The sequence below is a fragment of the Sebastes fasciatus genome, chromosome 11 (genome assembly GCF_043250625.1).
Source record: "Sebastes fasciatus isolate fSebFas1 chromosome 11, fSebFas1.pri, whole genome shotgun sequence".
NCBI classification, from domain to species: Eukaryota; Metazoa; Chordata; class Actinopteri; order Perciformes; family Sebastidae; genus Sebastes; species Sebastes fasciatus.
Window position 1 is genome coordinate 5,710,650 of NC_133805.1, and position 22,320 is coordinate 5,732,969.

At 41.0% G+C, this 22,320-nt stretch overlaps 1 protein-coding gene across 1 annotated transcript in view; it reads right to left on the bottom strand.

The window, feature by feature from the left end:
- Positions 1 to 22,320, bottom strand: part of rab2a (RAB2A, member RAS oncogene family) — a 31,366-nt gene that overhangs the window by 6,147 nt on the left and 2,899 nt on the right. The window contains exons 2-6 of the mRNA XM_074650170.1: positions 13,839 to 13,910; positions 12,406 to 12,473; positions 9,184 to 9,266; positions 8,042 to 8,134; positions 6,542 to 6,653 (exon numbers count right to left, since the gene is read on the bottom strand). Of these exons, the coding sequence (XP_074506271.1) occupies positions 6,542 to 6,653; positions 8,042 to 8,134; positions 9,184 to 9,266; positions 12,406 to 12,473; positions 13,839 to 13,910 (428 nt within the window). The remainder of the gene's footprint in view (positions 1 to 6,541; positions 6,654 to 8,041; positions 8,135 to 9,183; positions 9,267 to 12,405; positions 12,474 to 13,838; positions 13,911 to 22,320) is intronic.

The window sequence follows — 22,320 nt, forward strand, 5'->3', positions numbered from 1 at the left end:
CCAACAACTAAAACATCTCAGTCTTGGAAAGAAAGCAAATAAGTGTTATATAGCCTGAATCAAGAGTGGACTTTTGAGGAAGATAGTGATATTGACGATGGGGTTTTAAAAACCTGATGAGAAACAAACAATCTTGATCCCTTAGATTCTTCTATTGTGACCAAAACATATCCTGTGTGGGACATTTCACAGTGTAAAAATCAACTTGTGAGTGCTCTCTGTTGGACAAACTATGTAATGGTGACACTGTTTTCTAATTTAGGTCAAACCTAGTTTGGTATTTCTGTGCTGCAATTTCTTGTTGGTTATCGGCCGACATCTAAAACGATACCTGGCCGCTTCATCGGTCTAGATCTAAGAAGAGCATTTCATGAAACAATGTTGGACAATATCTTTATTATTTTATATATTAAAATTAGGTGCTGTCAATTTATTAAAATATTATATCGCGATTAATTACAAAACAATGATAGATATTGTCCAGAAACCCTCACAGGTTCTGCATTTAGCATTAAACAATATGCTCAAATCATAACATGGCAAACTGCAGCCCAACAGGCAACAACAGCTGTCAGTGTGTCAGTGTGCTGACTTGACTATGACTTGCCCCAAACTGCATGTGATTATCATAAAGTGGGCATGTCTGTAAAGGGGAGACTCGTGGGTACCCATAGAACCCATTTACATTCACATATCTTGAGGTCAGAGGTCAAGGGACCCCTTTGAAAATGGCCGTGACAGTTGACAATTTAACGTAAGTTTGGAGCGTTATTTAACCTCCTTCATGACAAGCTAGTGTGACATGGTTGGTACCGATGGATTTATTAGGTTTTCTAGTCTCATATGATGCCAGCATCTTCACTCTAGCTTTAAAACTGAGCCCGCTACAACCTAAAAACCACAAGTTGTGTTAATTATCACGTTAACGTTGACAGCCCTAATTAAAATGAAATGCAGCATATTTGCAATTCTTATTTTGACAAGCCTGAAACTGAATTAAATAATTTTTACGTCTGTCAGTGTGAGTTAAAATGCTATCAAATAAAACCTCTATTCCTCTCTCCCTCTGATCAAATAAAAGCTGCTGTTCTCTTTCTGTTTCAACAGGAAACATCAAGGAAGGAAGATGCTCAAAAAAAATGACGTTTAGTCGGGACTTAAAGAGATCAAGACGTCGACTATTTTAAGGAGTCAAATTCCTCACTGAACAATATCTACGGGCCTTTCAAAGCTTTTAGAAGACCTCGTTAGAAGATGCAGAAACCTTTTAGAGCAGATTTGCTTCTTCTTGTCAACAGCTGCTACGAGAATGAGATGTGAGCAGAGCACACACACATACAATCTCTGTTTTCTTTCCACACACACACACCTTACTGACAACACTGCGAGGATCAAAGATGTTAGAATAAAGTGGAATTAAGCTCCCTGCGCTACTCGCCTATGACTGTGATATGGATGCATTTGTCTCCAGGGACTCTTAAGAGTCTCGAGGGTCTAAACTGGAGTCACAATCTCAAGCACATACACTTCAGTCTGTGGAGGAACAATGAAATACCAGCTGCCTCCACGCACAACTCTGTCAAGCCAAGAAGAAGAAGAAGAAGTGTGTTTCTTCAGCAGAGTCATTAAAGATCTGAAAATATGTCCTGAACTTTTATGTGACACCCGGTCTGAAAATAGAGCGAGGAGCCCAAGGGTGCTCTCTCTAGTGCACTCTGTCCTGTCCTCTTTCCTTCCTTCAGCACATCACTGCATCCCTTGCTCCTCCACGGCTCTCTCTACACTTCCTTTTTCTGGAATTTCTTGGAAATATAAAGTTCAGATTAGGCTTGTAGTCGCGGTAGTCGGTGTTTCACGATGGTCGGGGCACACACCGATTACATTACGTACCCATGGCCACCACTGCCATTAAACTTTTTTTAAAAAAAAGAAATAAAACCCATTTAGTTCATTTTGGCGTATCAGCGGCATGTTATAGACGATGTGTTAAGACGACGGAAGCTACAGAGTGAAAGTGAATGCATCTGCTTCGTACGGAGTCTCAGCTCAGAGTGGCAGGTGTCATATTTCACACACACGGGACGAGAGAGAGTTAACAGACCGAGAGATGGCGGAGGATTTGGTGTCGAAGCGAAAAGCAAACGCACCTATTTGGCAATATTTAAGATTTAAAACCCAATGCTATAAAAGAACCGTAACGTTAATCGCACTGAGGAGGACAGAGCGTTCAGGTAGGCCCCCGCGTCCTCGCAGCGAAAGCTCTACCAGAGAGGCCAGACACACAGCCACCCGACGTTAAAGATCAAAGTAAGTGCGCTACACATATTGACCGTCGTCTTTTCTTGTAAAATGTCCGGTGTAATCGTTAATACCGTTGTCACAAGTTTATTAACATCACGGCTGCTACTCAGATACTTCCGGGTCATTTCACTCCGTTAGGAAGTAGAGAGACTATTCAACCACAGCCAGAAAGGACTGGAGGAGACGAGCATAAAGAGGTCAAAAGCAGCAAAAAAAAGAGAAAATGAACATGAATGCCAGAATTGAACATGAGGAAAAGGGTCTCAAGGAAGGGAGGACGTAAGGAAAGAAGAAGGAAGGAAAGATGGGGAGATGAGACGACGAGAAGATGCTTACAGGAATCTCTCTCTAAGGACCATCCCATCAGCCCGGTGTCCACCCACAGACCCTGACGACAAACCCAGCGCTCTGATTGGCTGCTGGGTGTCGCTGAGGGGGAGGCGGGGTGGAGGTTATGAATATGTATGAACTATAACTGGTTGATATACTGCTGGGGGAGAGAGAGAGGGAGATGACGGAGAAGAGAGGGAGGGGGGAGAGGAAGGAGCTGAGGGAAGGAAAGAAATGAATGGAAGAGGGCAGGAGGACACGGAGGAGAAAAAAAGGGAGGAAGACATGTTGGAGGAGGGGGAGGCGGATGTGGATGGAGAGGGGGAGGGTGGGGGGTAGGGGAGGCGAGGTGAAGGAGGATGGGAGGGAGGTAAAGAGCAAATGATGGACGTCGAGGGATGGAGCGAGGAGAGATGAAGGGAAGGGAGGAGAGGAGCGGTATCAGGAGGATTCAGAGGACACTAATGAGACAAATTAATCATACCACACACACACACACACACACACACACACACGCACACGCACGCACGCACGTCCCTCCCCCCTCATCTTAACCCCGGTGAGAGCTCTACTCAACAGTGATGTGTGTGTGTTTGCAGCATGATATAGGCCAGGCAAAAAAAAAAAATCGATGTAAACAAACACACACACACGCACACGCACACGCTGCAGTGCCCCTGGCTGGCATGCTGTGAGGTGTAGGATGGGATTATTTATGTGATTGGATAAGTGAGAAAGGAGTCCCCGAGGACAACGCCGCCGTGCATTCATTACACACAACAACACCAGGGGTGTGGCTCGGCGAGGGGCGGAGCGGCGTGCTAACTGTGCTTCATGATGCTAATGTGAAGCTGGCGAGGTGCTACAGGCTCCAGCACGGCGGTGACCTCCCATGATGCTACAGGTAAACAGTCAAGTCAGGTTTGCTCTAAGTGTCTTAGTCCATTCAGAGTTTATACATACAAGTAAGGCTGCACAATTAATCGAACATTAATCACAATTTTGGCTCCCCTCAATTAAATGAACATGATGGCCTGAGATATTGACGTTTAAAATGCGCGTTCTGCTCATAGAAAGCTCTGCTGCATCTCAAATCAAGCGCTTCCTAAACTAACAACAACCAGCTGCTGATCGAGATGTTTTTGCATCACTTTTATGGTTTAGATATTATCTATACAACCAATGTGATTCAATTAAGAGCATTAAATTGTTTATCTAGCTCTTATTGTTGCTAATTTTGCTCTCGAAGCGCACCAGATTGAAGCGTTTAACTTTAAAATGTAGCTAACAATAGGGGGTTGAGTGAATATTCCTGTATTTTCTCATAATGCAATATACAGTATATAGCAGAAAAACAATATGTATTTCATTGTCGGCTTTTTTCCGACACGGTGCAGCTCTAATTTGTACATTAACAGGGATGTAGCACAGCACGGAAGTGAAAACAGTGCTCTGTTTATTTTAATGTGAAAGTGCAATAAATATGCTGTCGCTAAAATCAACGAATAATCGTGATAAATAATCGGGGTTATCGTTTTGGCAATAATCGTGCAGCCCTACATACAAGGTAGCACATTAAACTACAATAGGTAAGATCGTGGAAGATAACAAATAACATTGATTGGATATTTATCATTCATCACAACTCGTCAAACTTGTTATTGGGTGTGTTGTTGTTGTTGTTGTTCAATCCTTCAGTTTCCACGTTGACAGAGGGCACTTCAGTGGTGGTAAAGAGGCAGGCAGTGATCTAGCTACCATTGAGGACACCAAGGTGAATGTCTTCAGTATTGTGTCTGGGAATTCGGGGTTTTAGCAACTTGAGGAGAAGCTCACGACTACAATTACACACTTTTTTCCTGTGAATCCTTGTGCTAAAGCAATCTGAATCCAGTGTGGGAATGGCGGACGACTATATCGTAGGGCTGCACGATTTTGAAACCATTTCTAATTGCAATTATTTTGACTGATCTTGCAATTGCGATATGACTAGCGATATTAGAGGGAGTGATAGTTTTTACATCATTATTTGCATTTTCATTGAAAAACATTAAAATGATTATGGTGTGATTTTTGTGGGGATCTGTACCAAACAAAGATGTTTTCTTAAGTCTGTAGAATATGATGTGTAGGCCAGGACATCATCTTTGACACACAGTTTGCCTATAAAAAATATTGTGCCTCCAGTAATTTGTAAATGGCAGTAAGCCATATTGCAATTTTCGATAAAATTTCAATTAATTGTGCAGCTGTACTATATAGAGATGTAATGACTGAATGTAAATACATAGAATAACTATTGCAGAAAGAACAGGGAACATACATTTTCATGAAAATGGTTTGATTGACGGTTTGATTCTGCGACATGTCGACCCATGTTACAAAGAATTTCTACCTGCTTGAAACACGTGAACACGTGAACACATGAACACGCCTCCGGGCTGCAGGAAAGTGTAATTATTGTGGTGAACCGCACTTCGCCGCTGCCTGGTGTAAATTCGTTGTTAAGCTACCGGAGATCTGTCACAGGTTTCTTTTTTTTATTTCCTTTTCTTGTATTTTTTTCATCCTGTTACTGTTGCATTTTCTTGTACTTTATTATATTCTTCTGTACATGTTACTTATTGCTATATACATGTAACTGTAATGAACTAGAATTAATACTATAAATAAAAATAACTTTGTCTTTCTATTACTACTTATACAGCTACCAATAACACAACACAGAACACAAAAACATCATCATTACTCACATGTACTGGTGTACAATCTGATCTAAATTTCTTGTAAATACGTAATAAGTCAAATTGCATCATATGAGAGGTGGATGACACAAATTGGACTAAATGTGATTTGTAACACGTACACAGCTGCTATAAGCCAATATACGACTATAACTCTATTACCTATGATGCTGTTAAACTGTGTGCTCATGATGGAACATCACTGCAGCCTGATAAAGGCGATAGTGTTAACATCCTGACATATTCAAAGATTCAGTCTTCAGGAAGTTTATTCTTGCATTGTGTTCCAAACAAATAGAGGAGTAACTACAGCGACAGATGTCAACAGGCAGCACTAATGTCTGTGAAACAGCAGATAATATGTGTGTAATTGTGGTGTGGAACTTCTTACAAGAGGAGATTTATGTGTGAGGAAGAAGCTGTTAGCATTAGTTGGAGTAGTATAGTATATTATAGACCTCGGGCAGGTTCAGGGAAGGTGTAAATTAGTGAAGTGATGCTTATTTTGTGCAATTTTCTGGTACTTCACTTATCATTCTATATATTAACCGGTCGATTAATGCCACTTTGAGATAACGGACATCGGCTGATGATCTGTTGTTAGTCATTCTGACATCATAGCAGCAACATTACACCTTTCACTACAGCTTCATTGTTGTTTATATCTGTAGGATATGTCACAGACATTGAATACAACGTGCTTTACATTAACTAAATATAAAACTATAAGAAACAGCAGTTATCGCAGATATAATTTGGATTATTTTAAAATCAATCCTGCTAATCCTTTACTTTATTCTATAGGCCTATAGCAATAATAATATGTCATAATGATGATACATTTTTTTAAATTTAAAATAAGTGCACTGCAGACAAAGTGCAGATCTACTTAAGCAAACAGAAGCAAAACAGACAATAACAGTGTTAAATAAATGTTCACTTAAATTCAGCGATTTTGTGTCTCCTTTGTTATTATTATTAAATTGTTATTTTATTAGATACAAAAAAGCAAAACAACATCATGGTATCGGAATTACGTATCGGCCATCGACTGCCTTTCTCTCTAAATATCGGCATCGACCACAAGTCTATATAATACCAAATAACTTGTCCCTTTCAAAACGTAGCCTGAATGGAGGTATATGTGTGTATATGTGTGTACGTACCTCCTCTACATTAGAGGCAGTCTTGGCTGAAGTCTCCATGAATATGAGGCCGTGTTCTCTGGCAAATGCTTCACCTTCCTCTTTCTTCACCTCTCTCCTCGACTCCAGGTCACTGAAAACACACACAGACACACACGTTAATACAATGATGTGTTTTCAATGGTCAGCCAACAGTAGAAATATAGTAACACGTAGCACACCTTATGAACAGGTGTGCAGCAGGAACAGTGATATTGACCTAATCTGTGGAGGAGGCTGACTCAAGTCAGGAAAAAGCCCCTTTTCTCTGATGAATTAAACCGGAGGTCTGTACTACGAAGCAGGAGTTGGGGTTAGCAAGGTAACTTCAAGGTTCCTACGACAGTGGTTCACTTCTAATCGCCATGGTAATTTATGCTGAACACCTAACCTGCCCAGCAGGTTATGTTCCAGATTAAGAGATCAACCCGTATAAAAGCACCGCCTACTGACCAATCACAGCTCGATGCAAGGATCGTATGATAATATTACGCAAATATGAAGAAGTCATAATCCAGGCAAAAAGTAGCACAGTTTAAACTGACTAATGCAGGAAGCACAGCTGGATTCATGCTGTGGGTGTTTACCGCTTTGAATTATGTTTTTATATTCATTTTTTTAGTTGCTCTCAAGTCCGTTTCACACCGCCGGAGTCGGGGACACAGCTCAAAGAAGGCTGAAATAGTCCTACACGCCACATCGTTACCATAATGAAGTGTCATTTATAGACCTATACATATATCAATATCTATCTATCTATTTATATATATATTACTGCACCATCTAGACAACTATATCTGACTTTTGAGTATACTGTTAAATTAATACGTCTGTTAGTTTACGCATTTACACATCAGAATTTTTTTTCTTTGGCCAGCTGTTCTTCCTGCATTTGTCAGCTTCAACTGTGTTACTTTTAGTCTGGATTAAGTGTTTAACTTCTTCGTATTTGTCTAATATTATAGTCTGCTCTTCCTTTGTAAAATGTGCCGCTCTGCTGACAGTAGACTTGTCCATGTTTGTGATTAATCAGATCACGTTTCATATGAACGCGCTCATCGCCAGATTGAGAAACCCTGGGTTGACTTACTGAGTTGATAACCACCGTCGTAGGACCGCTAAGCGGGATCTCGTTTGTTAGGGTTAGTTAAGCCAGATAACGAGAAGATACCCTGGGTATGTTGAACTTGCTTTGTGTTACAGGCCTCAGGGTGTGAACTTGACTTCATGATGACTCATCACTGATGACAGCACGTAAAGATGACTCAGGCTTTCTTGTTTTGGCAAAACCTGCTTGTATCGTAGGTTACCTGAGCCCTCAGTGTTGTCGATAAACAGCTGGGATTTATTGCGCTTAACTTAAATTAGTGTGGAACGGTTTGATTTATTTATCTCTGAACACAAGCTACAGTGTACAGTTAGGACCAGCCCACTGATGGCAGGAGGACAGGATGTAACCATCACTGTGTAAACCCATCTTACCTCTTGTTGCCAATGAGCATGATGACCATATTGGAGTTGGAATGTTGGCGAGCGTCCTCTAACCAGGTCGTCAAGTGGTTGAAGGTGTCCCGTCTGTTAAAACGAGCACAGAATGCAGTTTCAATCTACGTTCACATTAACAAAACAGAAAACACCAGCGATAAAGAATGGCAGAGCTTCACAGCACACACACATTGATATCAGATTTTACTTTCTCTTGCACGGTGAATGATGTCACTTCCCCATGTTCTAGTTTAAAGTCCTCAAGTGCGAGACATAATGTCTAAAGTCCCTCTTGTGGCCTCTAGAGGTTGTAATGTCCACTGTGCCCCACAATATTTAGCTATTATTAATAGCTCAGAAAAACAGGATTCTACTTCTGGGGAACATTAAATATCCACAGAAATCTATCAATATCAGGCTAATCTTTCTTTGACACAGAGGTCGCTGGTGGAGGGGAGATTTTGACCTGACAAAAGGTCACGGGGTCATGACAATCATTAAGATATCAACCTCTGGAGACCATGAAGATCAATAACAAATTTCACGTCAATCTGGCCAGTAGTCGTCAATATATTTTGCTCTGGACCGTAGCGTTGGATTGATGGAAAGACTGACCTGCTGCTAACAGGGTTTTTTTTAAGAAGAGAAAATACCCAATTTACACTTCATGCGTCTTGGGCGGATCAGATAGCTATCTGATCTCAAAAGAGCGGAGTGTAAATGCATCCAAGAAGCATTCAAGACAGACTGAAATCAGATTGCTCCAGAGGTGGCGTTTCCTCTCGTGACATCAGCAGGTCTAATTTTCACTTATCCTGTGAAATATCTCAAAATGTCTTTAATGGATTGGCATAAAGTTTAATATTAAAAAATATATATATATATATATAAAAATATTTTGTGGTATTTTGGGATTTATACATTATTATTACATACCTATATATAAACAAAACAAAACAAAAACAAAGCATTCGAATAGTGATTTGGAGGTCGAATACCAAGGCAATGGTCAAAGCTTCAAAGCACTCGGGTCAGCCTTAGTCTTATCATTGTTTCTATTCTAGTATGCAACTTCACAATGTTGCTGAACGCAGCCTGACTGCAGAGCGTGTAGGGGTCTGTCTGATTGGTTATGTTACCTTGTGATGTCATAGACTAGCAGAGCTCCTGCTGCTCCTCTGTAGTAAGACCTGGTGATGGACCGGAACGACTCCTGACCAGCCTGCAGAAACACATACATATATTAATAAACAGAAATTGAAATGTGAATAATTGAAATGAGCACAGACTGCTGATCCTTTTGGTTTTCTAACAGCGCCTGACTCTGGCTTTACAGGCCTCATGTTTCAGTCCTACAGGTCATCCTCCCCACCAGTCCTGCTTTATCTACCAGTCCTGTTTATGTAGTCTAGCACCAGAAATGTTGTGTACCAGCCCTGATTCTCTAGCAGTGTGTGTCCGGCTCCAGGTTTTCAGTCTGCTGGGAGGGGGAGGACAGGACAGAGCAGAGCCTGTAACTGGATACAATGGACTTCTCTCTGTTTTTCTCCATCTATCTGTCACAATCCCTTTCTTTCTTTCTTTCTCTCTGCTCGTGTGTATAACCTCCCAGTTTCCCTAAACATGGAGGGTCACATCAGCTGCGGTGCCATGTGGATTAAACCTGCAGCATCGTCATATAAACAGTCTGTTTAGCCCACCAGAGGCCTGTACTACGAAGCAGGATTTGGGGTTAGCAAGGTAACTAATGCTGAACACCAAACAGGTTATGTTCCAGATAAGAGATCAACTCGTATGAAAGCGCTGCCTACTGACCAATCAGAGCACGGTGCGCGGATCGTATGGTAATAATACACAAATACGAAGAAGATTAAGTGATAATTCAGGCTAAAACAACACAGTTTAAACTGACTAATGCAGAAAGGACAACTGGATTTATGCTGTGGGTGCTTACCGCTTGGAATTATGTTTTTATATTTATGTTTTCACTTGCCATCAAGTCCGTTTCACACCGCTGGAGACGGGGACGCAGCTGAAAGAAGGCTGAAATACTCATACACGCTGTCTTATTATTACCAAAGGGCATAATGAAGTGTGATCTATTCATTCATTCTATCTTGAAAGCTATTTATAATATCGCTGCCCCATCGAGACGACTATATCTGACTTCTGAGTATCACGTTAAATTAATAAGTCTGTTAATTTACGCATTCACACAATTTGATCTTTTGCCAGCTGTCCTTCCTGCATTTGGCAGCTTCAACTGTGCTACTTTTAGTCTGGATTAAGTGTTTGAATTCTTTGTATTTGTCTAATATTATAGCCTGCTCTTCATTTGTAAAATGTGGCGCTCTGCTGACAGTAGACGTGTCCATGTTTGTGATTGGTCAGATGCTGCAAACACCGTCCCTTTCATGTGAACCTGCTCATAACCAGATTGAGAAATCCTGGGTTGATTTACTGAGTTGATAACCACCGTTGTAGGACCGCTTAGCGGGATCTCGTTTGTTAGGGTTAGTTAAGCCAGATAACGAGAAGATACCCCGGGTATGTTGAACTCTCTTCGTAGCACAGGCCTCTGGTCACCTTGTTGGTTCACTCCTCCTTCCATTATCACCCCTCATTGTCTCCTCTCCACTGTCTCCTCCTTGCATCACTCATCTTTTCATTCTTTCTCTATGAATCCCCGGGCCTGCACTCTTCCCATCACTCCTTTCACCATCTAGCACTCTTACCACCCCCCCAACCCCGTCTATTCATTCTCTGTCTCCATCCCATGTACAGTAACAATGTTGTCTGTGTTTCGCCCAGACCCAGAGCAGAAAACAAAACACCGCTCTATCCTAGCAGCTGCAGCCCAGCGCCGCTGTGACCTCATCTGAAAAACCAGACAGTCAGTCGGTGAATCACTAAGCAAGTCAGAGGACCCGGGCTGCTAGTTTGTCACCCAGGAACTCGGTCTGTTGGTCAATGAAGCAGTCGATCCCCGAGTAAGGGAACTAGTCATTCAGTCACTGAGCCGGTTAGTTAGACAGCTAGACACCCGCTCAGCCGGAGGAGCATTCAGTGAACCAGTTAGATGGCCACTAGAACAGTCAAGTCGGTCATTCAGGGAGCGGTCAACCAGCCAGTAATGCTATTAGTGAATAAATGATAAATAAGGGTGAAAGAGAGGGAACGCTGTGTCTGTCTGCCATCTGGTCACAGATACACACTTATTCATATGGCATATGCAGCCTGCACAATGATCTGGTTTCTCTAGCCATTTGGTGGTGGCGGTGGTGGTGGTGTTTTGTACAAGTCTAGTAAGCATCAGTGAGCACTCATTTTGACCATCTAATCACCAACTAGCTGGTAGGATAGAAAAGCTGCAGCAGTCTTGAGTTTTGAGGAGCAGGACTGACATCACTGCCGTGGGCCTCCTCTCATGCTCGGAGCAGTGTTTTAACACGGAGCTCTAACTCCACCTGCTGGTCAACTGGTTTATTGCACGGACAGGAAACCACAGTACACCGACACAACCGGGACAGAACGTCACATCCTTTTTAGGGGTCTGTCCCAACACCCACACACCACATACTCTTGGGCAATAAGGTGCATTTACAGCTTGATTATTATTATTATTAATATTCAAACATGACACAGTTATGGCAGAACCTCCACAGATGGAGAATACGTTCCTTCCCTAAAAATTTAACAAACAGAAACCATTTAGTCATTTTATGTACAGTATACCTATGTGCTTCTAGAGAACTTGATTTATTATTTATTTCTCTCTTTGACTGGAAAACTCACATGATTGTCCATAGTTAATAATTAATCACAAATTAATCACGCATTTTTAATCTGTTCAAAATGTACATTAAAGGGAGATTTGTCAAGTATTTAATACTCTTATTAACATGGGAGTGGAAAAATATGTTTGCTTTATGCAAATGTATGTAAATATTTATTATTGGAAATCAATTAACAACACAAAACAATGACAAATATTGTCCAGAAACCCTCACAGGTACTGCATTTAGCATAAAACAATATGCTCCAATCATAACATGGCAAACTGCAGCCCAACAGGCAACAACAGCTGTCAGTGTGTCAGTGTGCTGACTTGACTATAACTTGCCCCAAAAACTGCATGTGATTATCATAAAGTTGGCATGTCTGTAAAGGGGAGACTCGTGGGTATCCATAAGAAATCAGAATCACAGGTTGAGTTAAAGTTTAAGACCTCTAATGTGGTCATTTCAAAGACATCCATATATTAGCCTTCCATTTAGGTCATTTAAGACTCGTTTGGGTCTTTTTACAGAGTCATGAACGTGCTGCCACAATGAAGACAACAATATACAATGATGTATTACCGTATCCCAGATCTGCAGTTTGATCTGTTTGCCATCTATAGTGATCATCCTCGCTCCGAACTCCACACCTGGACACACACAAACACAAACAGAAGAATGTGAATTAGGTACTGACTCAATCAAAAAGTCCTGCAGCTTATTAATGAACCTTTTAAATTTAATTTTTTTTTAAAAGAGCTCACATAGAAAACAGCTGATTATGAGCATCATTAGAGGAGACTGGAACCGTATATCATAAATAATGACGAACAGAGAGAAACAGGACAAAAAGGAGGCATTTTGTAACATAGTGTTAAGGAGGCGATGGTTACTGTGAGGCGGAGGGACCGTCACGGTGGGTTCAAATAGGCCGCGAAGGGCTGCGCTATGTTAATCATCGCGCAAGCCGAAGCCTGGCAGCGCATTTCTCCGCGCCGGTCAACAAGCAACAATTTATATTGTTTATAGTAGATTATCAGTATGTTTTCTGCCAGATTTGCTCGCAGTTAGTGGAGAAAATAGACCAGACGCTGAAACTATCGCTGATGATCACAAGCCAGCCGCGCCTATGTGAACAGCTTGATTGATTTACATAGGCGCTTAAAGGACGCGGGCAGCGGTTCTCCGAAAATCCTGGTGCTTTTGCGGCCTATGTGAACCCGGGGTTAGACCCAGTGCTGCCGCTGGCCACCAGCCCGCTTTCCGGCTCATTTTCTGTGACCAGTGTAGCATTAAAGCAAGCTAACTGACTAGCCAGTAGTTAGCTAACTAGCTTGCAAATTCCACCACGCTTTAATGCTTCACTGGTTACAGACGAATGAGCCGAACAAAGCTGTCACTTATCTGGTGACAGCAAGTGTGCTTTCCTCCGCTGTGACGAGTGTGTGTGGATGAAGCATTAAGTTGTTAAATGTTGCTGCAAAACTTCACCTCAGTGAGTCCACGACTTGCCGTAAGTCGTTTTAGTTTATACAGAATTAGCACGGCACACATAAACATGGACGCCCTGCTATGTTGATTTGAATGGGAATGTCCGTTCTACTCCTCTTCTATTTGTTTGTTTCAATGATAGCAAAGAGATAAGATGTGAAAGCACCTCAAAATTACCTCAAACATGTCTTTGGCATTACTGTATTTCAAATTGTTATTACTTATTGGCCGCCATTTAAGCCAAAACTGATGTGATAAGCAAAAGTCAGATGATAATATTGGCCCTTCCCATCATCTGGTAGGGCTCTATAATCGAACCCGGGACCTTCTTGCTGTGAAGCGACAGTGCTAACAACTGCATTATCCACTCCTTTATAACTGTTTGCATCCTGGTTTGTGTTAAGAAGTTAAACAGGCCATAATTCCCTCTTATCTATTATTTATATGTTGTTGTTTTTTGTTATTTAATGAATGTATGTCTAGTGATGATGTTGCTTTAGTGTGTAGAGGACAGGCGCTCTTACCGATAGTGAGGTCGTGAACAGGCTGAAACCTCTTGTCTGTGAACTGTAGTAATAGACATGACTTCCCCACACCTGAAAGACAAACACACACAGCACATTAAAGAGGGTTTAATGCAGCCAGGCTGGAACAGTGATTATAGAGTCACACATACAAGCATGAACACACTCCAGATTCACTTTCAAAGGCATCGCAATGTGCTGAGAATAAAAAACCACACAGGCCGACATCATTATAAAACCATTACTTTTCCAAGCTCTGAACTCCCACACAGCACAGACACACACTGCAGGAAGTTACAGATGTACAACAGTAATTAATGTTGGAGTCATGAACAACACCAGCAAAGAGGATTTCTCCAACCCAGCTTCAGTCAGCTCAGTGAACCTGAGCCGACTGTTAGCGAGCTAACCCACCAGCTGGCTGGCTTACTATGTGTGATGCCACTGGTGTATCTGCTCATTATTAACACCACTCTACATATGACTTCAGACTGCTACAGATCCACATACACTCAGATGGACTGAAAGTACAGTCACGATTCATTTCTTCAACATGCGATGACTGGCTTTTATTAGTTCAAAACACAAAGTTTAGACGAGACCATCATTGCACTACAAAGTCAGAAAACAATGCCTGCTAATTTAATTAGAAAATTAACTCTAATATAGCATCATCAAATATATGTGTATAAATACTAGGTCAACAGATTCTCAGAAGCCATCAGATACAAAAACAGTGAGCTGTTATTTCCTTGACACATGTTATAAAACAAACACACAGAACCGGTTTGGTGCAGCAGCAGCAGCAGCAACCTGTTTGAACTTTAGTGTTCATCCTTATTAAGCAGTGACGGAAGGTCTACACCACCTAGAAAAACATTTTCATTTTCAGTATACGTAATGTGATTACCAAAAGTGAAACAGCCCAATACTTTGTTACTGGCACCAACAGTAACATGCACCACACCAAAGCATTTAGATATGAATCACATATCTTACACTTAAACGGTTAGTTCAGGTGTTTTGAAGTGGGGTTGTATGAGGTCAGTGTATGATGGAGGTTGGTAAAACCCGTATAGAGAACTTAAGTCACGCCCGTTACGGTAGACCCCATGTGACCTTATTTCGGAAAAAAATATGAACATTAGTCAACGGAGGGAGACAAATAATTTTTTGAACCCGTTTGAATTGCTCCATGAATCACACATTATGATGTTTGTCAATTTAAAACATAATTTTCCAAGTTAATAAAGTCGCAGTTTGTTGTAAAACTGTTGAAGTATCAGACTGTGAAAATACATAATTAGAAAGACGACACACCCAAAAGTTGCGTAAGTGACGTCTCTCTCTCTGAAGCTGTGTGTTTCGTACTGGGATGAACTCACACCAGCAACGGGTCTGACTCGTTCTTTCTCTCCCCGGCTGATAAAAAGACCAGGAGTCTCTGGATATAACACATCAGCTAAGAAAACGTTTCATTTGTGCGTGGTCATAGCTAAGTTTGCTAGCTGGCTAGTGTTGGTGACGTATATTGTGCGCGATGAGAGATGTAGTTCACTGAGCGGTTTCCCACAAAACTAAATGATAATATGAGAAAACTACGACGAACTGTGACTTTCTTGACTTAAGAAATTATGTTTTAAATTGACAAACATATGTGTGATTCATGGCGCAATTTAAACAGGATCAAAAAAAATATTTTTCTCTCAGTTGACTACTGTTCATATTTTTTCCGAAATAAGGGGTCCACCGGAAGGGGCGGGACTTCGGCTGTCTATATGGTAAATGGACTTGCATTTATATAGCGCCTTTCTAGTCTTCCGACCACTCAAGGCGCTTTACACTACATGTCAGCATTCACCCATTCACACACACATTCATACACTGACGGCAGAGGCCCATCAGGATCTAATCTGAATACTCATTCACACACCGATGGCACAGCCTTCGGAAGCACTTTGGAGTTCAGTATCTTGCTCAAGGACACTTTGACATGCTGACCTCTGAGCCACAGCCGCCCACGCCATATCCCACATGTCTTAATCAGAAAATGCTCCATTCGGAATATCCAAATGGATTATGCTCTTTATGTGACCTGTACCAAATAAGGAATATTGCCATATTCAGAATAATAGTGGAATATTAGTGTGCATGTTAACATAGTCAATGTCTATTTGAGACAAGATATTTTTTGTTTGTTTGTAAAAAGTGAACCGACTTCACCTAAATTTGATATAAAAGAGAAGAGAAGAGAAAAGAAGGATGCTAATGAGATGGCCACAACGAGAAGCTGACATTCAAGGAGGTGACAGAGAGGGACGTGGTCTTCCTCCTTCATGGTTTCCAAGGGTTACCATTGCCAGGCTGCGGCGTTGCTAAGCAGGCATCTTTGTGTGGTGATGATGATGATAAGAGATGGAGGGATCACGAGAAGGGCAGCAATATAGAGGTGTAAGAATCATGTCATCGTCACCTCCATCATCACACTTGTGTGTGCAGTCAACAGACACCTGCTTACGTTACACTCTTCTTCTGACTATCACAGAGGAAACATTTAGCAATTAAGCTTCCGTTTCCTACATTTTTCCAATCAGCTAAATTAGTCACAATACAATTAACAAACCTTTCTAGCACAGCACAACTTCCTATTTCTAGCAAAGGGCTAACAACATGACGCCTGTAGTACAGAGCATGAACACACTGTGTATGGCAGCCCACAATCAAAACCTGCTGGGCCTTCAAATGGCTACAATCAGTTATAATTAGTGGAGAACTATGCAGGTCTTTCTCACACCTCACCGCACCAGAAGCTCTTATCGTGCACAGGTAATTCAACATGTGGAAAGACCCGCTGGGCTATCAGGAAACAAATCGCCTGCCAGGTGATGGAGCGGCTGGTTAGAGAACAGGTTTACTGAATGGATGAATGACTGGATGAAAGAAAGGTGGATTCATTTCTCAGCTCTGGCTAAGCAAACATCTGATTCAATAGAGGTGGACCGATGAGATAAGCCCAGGCCAACATTCTGCTTCCTTCCATCATACTGTAAGTATAGTAATCTACATGCTAACTATGAGAAAGCCTTGACAAAAACTTGACTATTAGCCACCAGCAAGATGTTCCCCAATAGCACATTAGTCCTTTAAAAGTTTAAGAGTTAAACAACCCAGAAGATTTATTCTGCACTGGAAAAGCACGAACATAAAGAGGAGATTGGTCTGGCAACACGAGACTATCTAAACATAAACCAGAGCTCTGTTCTTCATACAAGGATACCTGTTCAATGTGACTGTTGATAATTCAACAGGAGCCTGGATTTGTCTTTCAGCTAACCAAGTAAAAGGCAGGCTTATCCATTGTCCAAGCAGAAAAAGGAGACTACTTCACATTCTGTACTTTTAAGATAAGATCTGGCTGTGAAGTCAATGATGACGATCTAGCCTTTCCTATTAATAGAATGAGGCATCAATAAGAGGCTCATTTTGGCAGGTGGTTTTTACTTCATTTACATTCTTCAGTGGCCTGTGATGCAGATGTGATGGAGTGTCCAGCAGGCCAATGAGATGCTGCTCTGCTCACTTACAGCAGCAACCTGAAGCTTAGCAAGGTCAGCAGATTGAATCCCTGCTGAGGAATGTGACAGGAAGTCTGCCCAGATGAACTGTCCTCATACGGTAACTACTACTGAGGTGCCTTCAAGCATGGCAATTGATCTCTATCCACTATACTGGATCTGCCTAATGACAGTTGGGGAACTATAGGGACTTGTGGAACCTGAACTTCCAGTCTTAAAAATACATTAATATGGGGTCTGGGCCTGTGGTCTAAAACACTGGCCCCTGCTTAAATGTACAGTCACACAATCTTGACCCTCAAACAATAATTTAGAATACATTAGTCAGAATACTATGACGCAGTTAGCAGAGCAGATCTGTGTAAGTAAGGTCATATGACAGCCATCGAGCCACACTAGAATCTCAGTTAAGTTTCCTGTTGGTTATTACTAGATTAGTACACTCAGCTGATCACATACACTACTCGGAGAGCGGATTAACACTTCGCTTAATACCTTAATAACATGATATTATTAATATCATATTCCATTTCTGCCAATAGATCCACCTAAGTGTTACACACTGGTCCTTTAATGATGTTAAAATGTTGTTTTTATAGTTGCATCAACATTTACAAGTTTAGTAAAAATTCCCCAAAAGACTGTAGTTCCCTCAGAGTAATGTCTGTGTTTCTGCGAGTTACTAGTGATCCACAATGCTCCTCAAAAGTCAGAAAACAGGGTCAAAACTGTTTAAAAAGTGGTAAGTCTCCTACAGGCAGGAGTCTATTTTTGGAGGTTTAAACATGTACAGAGACTATAATTTTCTTTCAGAGTCGGTTTGTCCTTCTGCCAATCAGATCTGTGGACAGGCTGGCTGGAGGCCACTGGCTACAAGAAAGAATATCCAACCAAAAACCCAATTCACATCTTTCTTTCTATTGACCACAACAGTTCAATCAATAATGACTTACTGCTTGAACTCCCAGCTGCTGCCTCATCATATCATCAAAGAGGAAAGTCTCGCCCTAAGTGCCACCAATGAATATGGTTGAATTTCTTTAAGTATTATTTGGGGAATTTTTGCCTTTTTTATTAGACAGCATACAGTAGAGAGCTGACAGGAGAAGAGGGGAGAGAGAAGTGGAAATGACACCAGAAGTAAGGATGTTGCGATCGAATGACAAGCGTCTTAAAGGAGCAGTGTGTGGGATTTCAGGGGATCTATTAGCAGAAATGGAATATATTCATAACTATATTTTCATTAGTTACCTGAAACTAAGTATCGTTGTGTTTCCATTAGCTTAGAATGAGCCCTTTATATCTATAAAGATAGCGGGTCATCTTCACAGAGTCCGCCATGTTTCTACAGTAGCCCGAACGGACAAACCAAACACTGGCTCAAGAGAGAGCCTTTCATGTCTTTAAGTTACCTGAAGGCCACCGTAGTTCTCCAACACGCTTGTGAAAATGCATTAACGTGAGCCGCAGAGTGTAAAACCGTGGTAACGCCAGCCACCGGCGAGTGGCGTCACCACAGTTTTGCACTCAATACTTTAACCGACTGAGTGGCGCTCTGTCTTCCTCAGTGGTAATGCTTATCACTAGGGCTGTGTACTGGCAAGAATCTGGCAATACGATACGTATCATGATACAGGGATTACAAATTCAATATATTGCGATACTGTAAGTAAGTGGATATATTGTGATTTTTAAATCTAATTTTAGGAAAACTGTCATTGTATAAAGAGCGTAAAATCAATCAGAATCAGAACAAGCAATCAGAACAGTGGGATCTGCATTTTCATTTATCACAGTTCCTGTAACTAGGAAAAACATCATAGCACACATCACTTTGAGAGGGCGCATTATTAATTAACTCATCAATCAATCAAATCTACTGCTGTTGGACCACTAACTAATAAAAAATCAGTCAACAGTTGATATAGAGGAAAGACCAAGGCCTTTAAAAGCAGAAATTTTGAAAACAACGATTTGTGTAATAAAGCATCTGTTGCCATACAGCTGGACCAGCATGGAGACCAGAGGCTTTTGTGGACGAAGCTGCTGGTCTTGTATATTGGGGATATACCGTTATTTGTTTTGGTGTATCAGAAGGACTCAACATGGCAGTTACTAAGGTACAAACAGTCACACCCAACGGAAAAGATCAAACTACAGTAGACCATGACCAGCCTCAAGATAATGAAGGACTGATAACATCTGGCTGTACTAAGTAACAACCAGTGAATCTCCATTAATCTGCAGGAGGACGAGATAAGGACTTGGCAGGTGTCGCGGTGAAGGAGTTTCTCCTGCGGTGATAATGATTGGCTCGGCTGATTGGCTTTTTTTTTTAATTATTTATCCTGATTTTAGTGCTATAAGCTTTTTGTTAGGCTATTATTAGGTATATTGTTGCTTTTTAAATGACAAAGATGACAGTTTTAAAACTAATGAAATACCTATTTATTTTTTAAATGCAAAAGGGCAACGAGGCGCAGCGTTTTTTTTCAGTTGAGTTGCTTAAGTTGCGTCCGTCGTTGTTGTTCGACCTACATGTAGGATGTGACGGTTGGTCGTTGTGGCATTTATCCCGCCCCTCCTCTATTGTGATTGGACGGCTGGGGAAAAAAGTGACGGTGACGAAAGCAGCGTTTTACCCAAAGTTGAAAATTTTTCGACTCTCGGCGACCAGAAAATACACCAAACGTGCAGCGCTCAGCGCAGAATAGACACTCGGTGACTTGTAGCGCAGCTGGCGTTTGTAGCATAGTGTAAATACGCGGCCTCCCATTGCACAAATAGCGGCTGGATTGTTAATATTGCAGCGCTGCAATATTGCGGTTATTACGACAGCCCTACTGACAGGTTATATCAAAATGTAGAGTTGCAAAATGAAAGTAAATCATCAAAAATCTGTTATCTGTTATAGCTTCAAAGCTACTTAGCAAAAATACCAACTTTGGCACATTAGTTCATTTGTTTTTATTTTTTACCATTTCATAGACCAAACTAAAAAAGTGGCTATAAATTTCCCACCAGCTTGTGTTGGTGTCAACTATGCTTTAACCTTTGGGAAAAAAAACCTTCCATCTTATTCTCGAAAATGTGAGGCTTGTGTCAGGGTGTATTTGCAATAAACAACTCACTTAACTCATCAAATTAAAGAATTAGGCTAGCTCAATGTTTAACAGGACCTGACTCACTGGCAGCTTTTTCAGGCTTTAATTACCCTATAGAAAACAATTAGACAGATAACATCCCTGAACATGATTCATCACCGAAATCAGCTCGCACCATGAACAGTCGTATCACAGAATAATGCACATATGTACACTAGTTTCCTGCCTGATATGACCTGTGTGTTTACATGTGGAATGTGTTACTGCTGTGATTTCTTTTTATCATTTTATCTTGTGTGCTTTTAGATTTACTCTTCAATTATATCTCAATTGGCCAAATTTTGGTATTTGGTATGGCCAAACGTTACACGGCTAAATAGTGTGGGATTAGGTAATCACTAGATGACGGCCGGCACGCCTCCAGTTTGGAGAAACAGACAGGAGCACCAGCATTGGAGCAAAGCAATATACTGCTGTGGACGGAGGTAGCAGCATAACGCATTTTAGTCACCTAAAAGAAAGGCTAAAAAAATAAATAAGTTTCACTTTCTCTTCAGTTTCCCGTCGGAAAATATTCTAAATGTGGTGTTTTTTAGGCGCTATAATACATTTTGCTGAGAGGCATGTCTACCGCCATCTACTGTAGGTAATACACTGACTTAGAGCTGCAACGATTAATTAATTAATTTATTAATTGTCAACTATTAAATTCATTAATCGATCTGAGTATTTTTTTCAGGAAAAAAAGCCAGCTTCTTCAAAGTGAATATTTTCTGGTGTCTTTACTCCTCTATGACAGTAAACTGAATATCTTTGGACAAAACAAGACATTTTTAGGACGTCATCTTGAGCTTTGGGAAACACTGATCAACATTTTCTGACATTTTAAAGACCAAATAACTAATCGATTAATCGAGAAAATAATCGTTAGTTGCAGCCCTGCACTGATATGAGTACCTCATACAACCCCACTTCAAATAATCCAAACTGTCACTTTAACAACTAACCTGTAACTATTGGAAACAACAAACGAGTAAGCCAATTGGGTCCTCTAACAAGGTCCCAAACACTCCCCACCCACATTAGAGATATCACACAGTGACAGTATATAAATGGTGGTTTTGATGAGACTGAGCTTAGGCTTCATCCTTTTCCCAGGAAATCTAAATCACGGTCACCTGTACTGTTCCATAACTTGTTTTCTGTCAAATATATTCGTGAAAGCCAACAGCTGAATGTGCACAAAATATTCTGCCTTCCCTTCCTTTTATTCTTCCTTTCTTTCCAATCAAAAAAAGATAAGAGGACATATGATGCCAAAGCTAAACATGTAGTTGTCAACTAGGACTGGGATGATATAGAGAAAATCAAATATCACAATATTTTCGATCAAATACCTTGATATCGATATTGTGACGATATTGTAGGGCTGACCTTTGGTGTTTTTACAAAATATTTATACAATGAGATTTTTGATAAATAATCATCAGTAATGTGGATATAATAAATAAATAAATATTATATAATATAAGTGGGTAAAGAAAAATAATAGAACAGCTAGAACAGTGTTAAGTTTAAGTGAAATTACATGTCTTTACTGTCATGCAGTCTTGGGCAGCAGTAACTCAGTCCATAGGGACTTGGCTTGGGGAACCAGAGGGTCTCCGGTTCAAGATCCCGTACGGACAAAGTACGAACTGTGGACTGGCAGCTCCTGGGCACTGCAGGGGTGCCCTTGAGCAAGGCACCAGATCCTCAAACTGCTCCCCGGACACTAATGGTAGCTGCCCACTTCTCCTAATA